Here is an 11,498-nt window from a genome sequence, read left to right as displayed (position 1 = left end):
CGGGTGTTGGTTGGAGCCGTACCAGCCACATGGGTCCTCATGTGTATGGATGGTTACCCTTCTCCTACTGCTGACTGTACAATAAATTTCCAACACTACCAAGTTTTGGACTGGAGGTACATCCTATATAGCCACCCCTCTTCCTACTGTTTGCTGGATGTTGGTTCCTGGTGGATCTGGTGTTGGTTTTAGCTGGATGAAACACATGACCTCCCACAGTTATAAGGTTGGTTACCCTCCTCCTACTGTAGACTGGACCAAAAGTTCCCAATGCTGCCAGCTTTTGAACTGGAGACACCCATCTGGACCCTCCTGCTGTCCACCGGATATAGGTTTCTGGTGAATCTGGTGTTGGTTATGTTGGAAGTGGGCACCTGCGGAGGCAGGTTCTTGGTACAGAAATTTCTCTTCCCTGCTGGTATCCATTCTTGAGGTGAAAGATAGAGGACCCTCTTCCTATCATGGAACTGATGTACAATTCCAGATGCTGCCAGATGTTGGTTGTGGTCAAACTCCCCTTTAGGGTCTGTTGCACCCTAGCAACTCTACATCAAGGGGGTTCCCATTATTTTGTAACTTTTATTGGGGTCTCTCCTTTATTTTTGCCTGTTTGGCAACACATTATTAAAAAGTGAAGAGTATACCTGGCTCAGAAGTGGTGTGGTCTTCCACGGGTGTGTTTTTATTAGTTCCTTCCCACACCCCATGGATTTCCTTCGGGAAGTTCCTAAACATATTCTCACCGGTCCTCTGCCTGTTCAATGTTGTAGCTTTTTGTGAGAAGAGGTAAAATATTGTATCAGAAGTTAACATTTTCTTATACTGAAAATGTATTTCCAATAGATACATACCTCCTCTCCCCCTCTCCTCCTCACTGCTGGTGTGGTTTGGTGGGATCTGACCAATCTTGAAGTAGTTAACAGTTGCAAGAATAGAGAAGCCACTAGTTATGATAAGGGTAGTATTGCACTCCTGTTGGTGGAGGGTTGTTGCATAATCATTTGCATGTTAGTATACAGATATTTCATGTTAACATATGTGAGGGTAAGTGGGAGTGTCAAGTGAAAATTTGAACCAATAGAGGTCAGTATAAATCAAGAAAGATTTTTGTGAGATGAGTAGGTATCTATTGGGAATACATTTTCAACATAAGAAAATGTTAACTTTTGGTTATGTTTTAAGCCGTTTTCTTGTATCAAACCTGTTTCAGTTTTATAGTGATTTATCCTTTATCAAAATAGAAAATGACCAATATGAAAGCACTGTTATTTAAGGAATTTTAATTTTGACTATATATTTTATAAGTTATATTTTAACATGCATGCATTCAAGGCATTGTGAAATGCATAAGAATGTATTGTAATTTAATTGGATGAGTGTGGCCAGTGATTAGCATGCTAGAGTGTGGAGCTGAGGTTCTATGGTTCCTGTCCCATTAGCACCAAAAAATTTAGAAATTGTGTTAATCATTTTGGGACCATGGGTACATTATAAGAGATACTCAAATTCAACTTTTTGGTCTGTCAGGAGTAGTCCACTAGTGTTTCAGTGGTAAATCTAAAGGCTTATAATGCTAAAAACTTTGTTTCAGTACCCATTGTGGGCACAGCAAAGATAGCCCATGGTGTAGCTTTGTACTTATCAACAAACTGTCAAGAGTAGCCAAAGAGTTGCCTAGCTGCCTTCCCTCTAGTCTGTGACTTCCAAAACTAAGGATGATTAGTGTAGATAACCCTTATGTGAAATCCAACAATAAAGTTATTTAATTTTTAGCTGAAACTTTAAAATTTTTATTGTTTTATTTTTTTAACATTAGGAAATAGGCATGAAATAAATGTATTGGAAATTGACAAAAATTAGTCTAAAGGATATAAAACTTCAAGGTTGTAAGATTATGAAATGTATAGAAATTTAGAGTTGAAATTTTACGTTAAATATAAAGTTAAATAAAAGTTAAATAAATATTAAATTATATATGTAGAAAATATGCTTTCAGAATATTAATATTTTCTCAAGAATATTATTAAAAGTTCAGATATGGTTGTGATACATGACTTCTTATTGGGTATTACACACAGTGCTAAAGCTGATGAGTTCAGTTGGTAGTTAAATTGTGTTTCAATGTTACAGATTTTGGCAGTGGGGATTATGCTTTAAGTACACTCAATACCTTTTAAGTGAGTGACATTGAAATTTCTTGAAGGTGTTAAAATGTAGAGTAATGAATTTTGTTTTTAAGGATTATGCCTGGCCATTTTATAAACCTGTTAGTTCTGTGTTTCCTGGATTGAAAGACTACCTTGATGTTATAAAGCATCCAATGGACTTAGGAAATGTTAAGGTAAATGTATTATGTCATCTTTTTTCAATATGTCTTTTATAATTCATGCTAGTCCAGGGCTCAATTTTAATGAAATTTCCAGATTGTCTGAAGGAGAACCTGATCTGTATCAGAGGTTGTCCAAAAAAAAACATAGACCCTGAAACAGATCCAATTATGACAATATTGATGTACAAAGACCATAAAAAGGATCCAATTACAAAAATTTTGATGTTTTTATTTCTTATTTATTTCAAAAAAAGTACAATTAATGTTTAAGTTGTCAATTTTTCATTGTTATTTAACTTATTTTTGATGCCTTATTTCCCAGGAAGTTTTATTATATTGGAAAAAATAAGCCCAAACCATGCGTAATTTTATAGTATCTTAAGGAAACAAATAGCCAGTGACTCGTAAAACTTTTAAACAGAACAGCTATTTTGGCCAATTATGTTCAGTGTTTTCATTCTAATCAGCTTGGTCTGCCTGCCAAGTACAGCCTGTAGTAAGAATAGATTTGCACACATACTAACTACTATACTGTAATAGGTACACGATGTCTAGGTGCTGCATATGTACACAAATACGTCGTTGATATGTCTTGTCTTTCATACTCGTAGTTTGTATTAACCTGGAGAGAGAGGAAAAGCTAGCCTTATTTTATTTATTGTTCTGTTTTGTATTGATTAAAACTTTCATAAAATTTTGTTTGCAGTTGTCATTATTATTCTATATTTAATTCGTGAATTTTCCTGCTTTTCTCATGGTAGCTAGGCCTTTTATATTTCATAGACTCGGTTGTGTCTGTCTAACATTAGTCTTAGGCCTATACATGTGTAATCGAAAGGGGTCAGTGTTTCAACTGTGATGATTAACGATGAAAATTCTGAGTTTGATTTTGTACACTTGATCATTTTAGTTCCTACCAAAGGTTTATCAGTAACAAGTTGAGACAGCCATGTTAGTAAGCATCTAAACTAGAATTTAATCTCACTAAATATTTATGTTATCGGCATTTGTTTTCATTATGAATTCCCACCCGCTCATATATATATGTATACAAACATCACACAATACAATGTGTGGTAATGTAACTAGCTGAGCTCTATACACTGTACTGTGTTACCCTACATAGCCATTCCAAATTTATGTGCATAAAGCAGCACAGAGGTGCAACTTGTCCATGTTAGAACATTTAGTGAATAAAGCCAATCACAAAAGTGAACCTCTCCTGATATTTTCAACCTCTTTAGGTGGATTGTACTAACATTTCTCTTGTACAAAGTACAATCTTTTTTTAAACAAAAAATGGATCAAAAATGATTTTTATTGGGGTTCAAACTTTCAAATTCATAGTTAGGGAATATACGGATGATTTTGGTTGAGGAGTAACATCACGTGTTTATTTCCTAGTTTTTATTGTGGTTGCGAGATCAGTCAAATTTACCAAACCCGTGCAGAGATTAGTTACTGAAAATAACAGATAAAATATAAAGTTTCTTCTTAAGAAATGCTTGATAACTATTTAGACATCATAAAGATTTTGCATGAGAAATTTCGGAATTTTCTGATGCATAAAAGTATTTTTAATGTAAAGATGAAAATTACTTTGCATGATAGATAGGCAAGATGTGAAAAGAAAAAAAAAAAGGCATGAGAGAAACATTGCTTTACAAACCTTAAAACTTAATAAAAAAATTAGATATTTTGCATATGAAAGCATTGTAATGTTTACTGATAAACTGCCAAATTTCATTAACAATCACTTACTAATTTAAAAGTTATAGCATGAAAACTATAGCAAGCACAAAATGGTTATGAGGCTGGTCCCAACGACCGAGCCCGGGTTGAAAAAGTTAACATAACTTAACATTCTGGTAATATTTATTGAGTTGCACATTTTCTATGGAATGTATTGTTTATCAGATGGTTTGTAATTATTGTAGAAAATGATATTATAATATATTATTATAATTATTCTATCTATAATGACAGATTAAATTATTCTGTAATAATGAATACGTACGTGTGATTTACAGGATTACTTATCAGAAACCCATGGGTTAAATAATATGAAATAAATCTTTTCAGGCTTAGCATTTATTTATTAGAGCTGTAATTGAAATATCTTGTTTTGATTTTTATTGTACTTTTTTTATACTGTATACACAAGTTATAAAATAGGTGAGAGATAGGAAAAAGAAAAAAGCCATTTGATGAAAAGAGGCAATGAATTTGTCTCAGTAACTGAGAAAAGTGATAAGGAAAAAAAAACTAACCATAAGAGTTTCAAATATCAAACATTTGCTGCAAAGTAATTTCAAAATTAGTCTCATGAGGGTGAAGAAAATTAACTTTAAAAATATATTTTTTTATAGTTTGCAAAATTATGTACAATGTTTTTAGTTTTCATATTTCCAATTCAGTTCACATTCTTGAGTTACTGTGATTTAACTTTCAGTGAAAAAAGTAGTTCTTTAAGCAATCTCATCATCTTTTACCTTATTTTTGCTATTTAACACTGTAAGATACCACACAGTGACACAAGTGCTTACTTTTTTTGCTTTCATAACAAACAAGCTATCTTACTGGTACTTTTTTCTGATAAAATTTTTAAAAGATTATTATGTGTATGTTTAAAATAAAATACATAAAACCTCTTGCAAAAGCTTTGATCACCCCCCACCCCCCCAAATGACATTGTAATTTTCACTAATTTATTATCTAGTATAAATTTCAATAACTAAAAGCAAGTAAAAGCCAAAAGATTGTTAACTCTTTTCATATTTAATTTCAGGAAAAGCTTGAAACTGGAAAGTACAAGTCACCGGAAGAATTTGTATCAGACATCAGATTAATTTTTACCAATTGTTACAAGTATAATCCACCTGATCATGATGTTGTAGCCATGGCAAGAAAATTACAGGTATGCCTATTTTTGTTGTAAGAAAAATCTGTGAAAACATAACAAACTTGCATCAGAATTACTGTATAAAGCAAAGGATGATTGGAGCTAAACAAAACAATAATGTTAATCACCTATTGCTCATCTTCTTTCTATGTAGCTCAGGTATCTTATGATGTGTCACATAACCTAAAATATATAATTGGGCATTCAGCCTAAGCTGAGTACAATTGTTTCATGCATCTTTTCTCATTTGTCACTTTGAAGCAACTGACAGAGTTTAAAATGCTCCATATTGTTCATGAACCATGGTTATTTCTCAAAGAAGACAGATGTTTCATGAATCTGGAGAACTGTCATACATATGGAAACTGGCTAGTCACAGCAGTGTCATTAGAAGAATATTGAACTGCTTTTAAGCCTAGAATACAGTTACTTAGACATCTTTACAAGGCATACCATCGTCAAACTTTTAAGCAGGTGCGTGCTGTTTATCAATTCTGGCTTGCTACTTTAAAACTGAATCAGAAGTTTTGTATCAGTGTACAGACAGTAAAAAACGACTTTGCGAAGCTGGTCATTATGCTAGAGACCCAGTGAGGCATTCTGATCATAGAAAACTACAAAGTAGCTCATATACAATGTTCCTGAGAACAGTAGTGGATTAATGACATATGGAGCAATATTCTTTTTATAGGTTTAATCATGCTTTACCCCGCAAGTAGATAACAAGTGCATACCCATTTCAAGAGAAGCTATAACAACTATATACCCATTTTGAGACAAGCTGAAGACAGGTGAAATATGTGTCTTGTTCATGTGTAAAAGTATGTTGTGAATAAGAATAAACATAGGACATACTGACCTATACATCACATGGTATGGTACCATTAACCCTTTCATAACTGGTAAGTCAAAATGTAATTAAACTACTTTGTTATCAACGTATACAAATAACCTTGGTGTCAAAACATTGTTGATAAATTATATTTTAATATTATATAGGTTTTAAGTTCTTAATTTTATAAGGAAATATTTAAAAAAACCCTTAGTCTCCCTTAGTATGAGAATCATGACATCAATGATCAGTGTGGAAAGGGTTAAGTAAGGTAACGAAAAATAATAATAAAAAAAATTCTTCACAATGAATGCTTGCAAGCAGCTAATGCCTTATGTAATTCAATATGGTATTTGTGAGCTGCACATTCACTGAGTGATTTACAACTTCTCTGGTGAGATTATTAGCCACATATGCCTCAAATTGCAATAAAACAATAAAATTATGTATAAATAGATGTATACTGCTAAGAGCTCTAAGCTATTTGGGATAAACAATTGTGGTTTCCTGTTACAATTTTCAGTCGTTCTAGAAAGTAAAAGGGTAATTTAGATTTATTTCCTAATTTTTTATGGCATTACGAGGTTGGTCAAGTTGACATGGCATAGAGTTTTTTTCAGTAAAGTTTTTCTGAAAAAAAAACAATGTTTAATACTTATTTAGGAGGTTTTATAGATTTACATCAATATCACTTTGCACTTGGAACAGTCAATGCTCTGACTCTGTATATTTATGGACAAATTTTTAGTACAAATACTTAATTAAGAATTCTGATTTTTTGCCTACAAAAGATTTGTAATGGTTACTGTAAGCTTGCCAAATTTCATAAGTACAAGTTACTTGTATGGTGGTTACAAAGTCATGTAAAATACAAGAACCCATTGTAAAAGGGTTAATAAGATACTATAGATATTAAGATGCCTCACATTATATGTTAACTAATTAATCAGTCTTTTGTATGGGATTAGGGAATAGGAACTCACAATTACATGGCTCTTTTGCTTTGTAGGCAAACTTATTTCTATATGCTTTTAAATATCTTGTGTTAAACTATGTTATTTCTCCATGAACCAGTCATGTCATCTCTCCCTTAATCATCCCAGACAGCTTATAAACCCCTGCAAAATCAGTGCAAGCTGCCTTGAATACAAAAGATGGAAATTTTTCGTACTGTCGTTCTTGTCCATCTGTGCTACTTTCTCCCACCAAACTAAGAAGTTGCTGCCCATTTAACCTTTGTTTGCAGAATTAAAAGTTTGAGTTATTTGAATAATTTCAAGTTCTCCTGGTAGGCTGTCTTGTAGTATTTGTTTAACCAAAAAATACATGAAAAGAACTGAAAATTAATCATGAAATATGGTAATTTCTAAATAGGTTTTGTGGCTGGTAAGGAAAAAGAAAAGAAATTATGTTCATGCTTATAAACTTTACAAGCAATATAAGTTTTATGACAAATAGTTTATCCTTTAGCTTATAAACACAAAATTGGTATGATTCTTTTCAGAATTGCATAATGATTTTACAAGACATGAAAAACTTGTGGAATTCAACAGTTATAAGTAGTTTCACCAATGTTTTGAAGATTTTTTTGTATTCACCTCCTATTAAATAGTGCACACAGCAAACTATGGAGTATTTTATGTTAATTAGGATTTGTAAATATATTTTGTTCATATAATTGAAAGATTATTTAAAATTATCATTTTTTAAAGCCATATTTTTGGGTAAGAAAGTGTAAGTCTTATACTGAACCTAAAAGCTTTGTACTAGATAGCTACATTTTTCCTTGAAATTGATTATCCTGCTTGAAATTGATTATTAATGTGTATTATAAAGCATACGTTAATTGTAACAGTTTCAAATTGTTTCCTTTCTCAGTATTTCTTACACTACTTAATACATGTGATGCAATAAACTAGAATTTATTAATTTGGTTATTACTAGTGCAATTAGCATCCACGTTTCAGTATACTTAATTGGTTTTAATTATGTACACAAAATAATGTATATTTTTCTTTTACATTATGCCTGCTTACAGTAAAGTACATAGGTATTTGATTGACCTATAAAAGGTAAAAATTACATTTTTGAAATAAAGTGAACATTAGGTATGATTCAAGAACCACAAAACACTTTGACATACTTTAAGCATCAGTGTTATATATTCCTGTTTCACTTCATAAGGTACTCATCACCAGATTAACAGGGTCCATAAGTACCTTATTTTAATACATCAGAATTATCCAATTGCTTTTTAATTTATCACAAATCATATATGTTAAATGGAAAAGTAGTAGCAGGAGGAAGAGGAGATGAAAACTAATGACATATATTCATCAACAAGAGGTTAGACTTTAAATAGTAAAATGGACTAAGATTGAGGCTGTAAAGTTTTTATATTAACTGAAGTATACAGCTGTTATTTAATACTTAGTTATTTCTTTGCAGGATGTATTTGAAATGCTTTATGCCAAAATGCCTGATGACTCAGCCATGGCAGAGCCAGTTGCAGCCACACAAACGGTAAAGCCAGAAGAATCCAGAAGTAGTAGTTCTAGTTCATTATCATCTAGTGGTTCTGATGGAGAAAATGAGAACAGTGAAGATGAAAGGCAACGAAAAATACAGGCCTTACAAGAACAGGTAGAACAAAGTAGCATATAAAAAAGTTCATTAGTGTTTTCTAGAAATGGTTTTAGCAAAGTGCATCTGTGTAATCTACTTGGTATAATATTCAGATGTACTGTTATCAAACATGTGAGCTGTAGCTAATTTTCAAAAGGCAGTAGAATTAGAAAATGTTTTAGAAAGAATAAATTGATTTTCATGTTACATTATTCATTTTTCATTTGTTTAACCTCTACAATCTACATGAAAATTAAAACTTTTTTTCTGTAAAATGTAATACTTTATCTTATTTTTTCTACCAAGACACTAACCGTAGCAAAATCATCTGTAGTAAAAGTTGAAAAATTCAATCAAGAATACATTTTTCTTCTAGAATGACAATTATTATTATTATTCATCCCAAAAACTAGGTTTCTAACATTTTCACAAATGGTTTTCATTTAATTTTATTGTTTTATTGCTCTTTGAACCATGCCTAACTACTAAATCTAATTTTTGCATTTTACTTACTTTAATAACAATAAATAATTAAAAGTATACTTCAAAAAATAACAAATTAATACTTCTTGCCTCTTGTTTTTATTTGCTCTTGGCCCCTGTTGGTGGTATATGAAATAATTTTTATTTATTTCAAATATGCAATTATAATATCTTGTCGAGTTGATCCAAGCAATAGCAGAAAATCAGTGTGTAGGCCAAATAATTCAAAAACCTATCCTGAAAATGAGCTAGCTTTATATGGAAAACAGTGAATTGAGATCTTCACTTTCTTTTTTTTATGATTATCCAACAGTAAGTATCAGACTTACTGACATTTGTTGGAAGATAGTAAAAAGTAGGAGGGCATGACATGTGGGTTTAACTTTCTGGCATATATTTCAGGAATGCCAAAAGATTGTATGATGCAGTCATATATTATGTCTTAGTAGTATTTATTTCATAAGTGTTTCCAAATCAGAAAGCCATATATTGGTAAAAAGACAATCTAAAAATGGGCATTTTGGAGGAAGAAGTGACATGTGATACACAGAAGTTAAGACTGAGATTTATTTAGATATTTTCCTTTGAAATTAAGAAATTAATAATTATAATAATATTAAAATTTGAACTATAAACTATATTTTAATGCCAAGTTTATTGAAATACACTGATAATAAAGTTTAATTAAAATGTGAATGAAACACTGCAAAAGGTCATGAATATACAGAGACCCAGGCTTGGATCAATAACATTGATACTATAAAAAATATTTCTGTTTACCAAAACAGTGACATTTTACAAAAGTAGAAGTTAGAGGGGAAAAGTGACCTAATTAACTCTTCTTATAAACAACCCTGATTTATGTTGGTTCTATTTAGACAAAGTAAAGTTAACGATATGATAAATCATCATGTTCTACAATCTTGGAAGTCAGAAAGATTCTGTGGTGAGTTTAACAAACTTGTTGATGGCTTAAGTCAAGAAAGTAGGAGGTTCAAATTTCAGGTTTTTGTTTCTAAGTATATGTGTAATTTGTGCTTATTGGTTGGAAACTATAGGTGCCTACTATTGAAGTTATAAATTTCTAACACACAGAAAAAATAATATTGAGGATTTTAATGATTATTTGTTTAAAATTAGAAATTAAATGTTGAATAATATTTAAATTTATTATTATCAATTATAAACTATGTTACATGTTCAGTTTATTATTAACATACAACTATGTAAACCATCTTGAGATATCCAAAAGAGCCAGGCCTGGAAGCATAGGATTAAGGAATTTTTTCAGTTATTCATAACTTACTCAGAAAGGCAGATAAATTGTAATAGTTTTAGAACATATTTTATGTGTTTTAAGATTCATAGTTGAAAGCTATATGAATTCTTTTTTGCAGATTCAAATTTGTAACAAACAACAAGGGTTACCAAACACTGTTACTTGAGTGCAAAAATTGTCTTTAATGTCATTCAGTATTTAATCCTTGTTTTTTTATGTATGTTTTTTATTTATTATTATATAATCTTTACCAAAAGTAAATCAAATATTTAAATTAGGAACTTCTTAGCTAAGGTAACAATATTTCTGTAAAATAATTAATTTGAAGTTTTATAAGCTCAGTGGATAGAGTACTCAAATTCACAGTATGTGTAACCTGTCCTGCTGTTTATGTTAAGAGTAAAGGAAACAGCTAATGGACTCTTGCTGTGATTTATTGCTTTTCATTTGCAGTAGGGGGTCCAAAGTACAGCATTAAAAACCATAAAATTGAAAGGAAGATTTGAAAAAGGCAGAAGCTGATAGGATAAGTAACTTAGAATTGCCTGTTACAATCTGCAGCCATTCTAGACCAAAAAAAAGTTGTATTTTATTTCATGCTTTTTTTTAAAATTTTTCATTTCACTTACATTGATGGTTTTGCTACAGTTAGTTTTAGAATAGAAAATTTTACAGAAAAAATTGTTAATACAGGTACACCACCAGTTTTACGGCACCCTTGGTTCCAGAGCCTTGCCAGATTATCCATTTTGCCAGACCAACAGAGGTCACATAATAATTATTCAACAACACACCTTTGACCCACTAATTATACCCCTCCCATGTCTCTAAAGCACCATGGACTGCTAGAAACTAAAGGAAATTACATATTAAATTTGAATTAAATGATTAATGAAATACATTAGTACAGTTATAAATGATACAGGTTTATTAGTACAGTATAAATGAAAAAGGTATATTAATTACTGTACTTACACTATTATCAACATTCTGTGTTGTAAAAAATTGAATAAAAAATCTAAACTAAATATTTGTATCTTGTTAAAAC

The 11,498-nt window shown here is 31.1% G+C and overlaps 1 protein-coding gene across 1 annotated transcript in view; it reads left to right on the top strand.

The window, feature by feature from the left end:
• LOC106461739 (bromodomain-containing protein 3-like) overlaps positions 1-11,498 on the top strand; it is a 79,170-nt gene that overhangs the window by 47,260 nt on the left and 20,412 nt on the right. Inside the window, 3 exon segments of the mRNA XM_022388763.1 lie at positions 2,240-2,341; positions 5,118-5,246; positions 8,512-8,706. Of these exon segments, the coding sequence (XP_022244471.1) occupies positions 2,240-2,341; positions 5,118-5,246; positions 8,512-8,706 (426 nt within the window).

The sequence above is a fragment of the Limulus polyphemus genome, unplaced genomic scaffold (genome assembly GCF_000517525.1).
Source record: "Limulus polyphemus unplaced genomic scaffold, Limulus_polyphemus-2.1.2 Scaffold1021, whole genome shotgun sequence".
NCBI lineage: Eukaryota > Metazoa > Arthropoda > Merostomata > Xiphosura > Limulidae > Limulus > Limulus polyphemus.
Note: the sequence above shows the minus strand (reverse complement) of the source record. Positions and strands in the feature narration are given on the sequence as shown.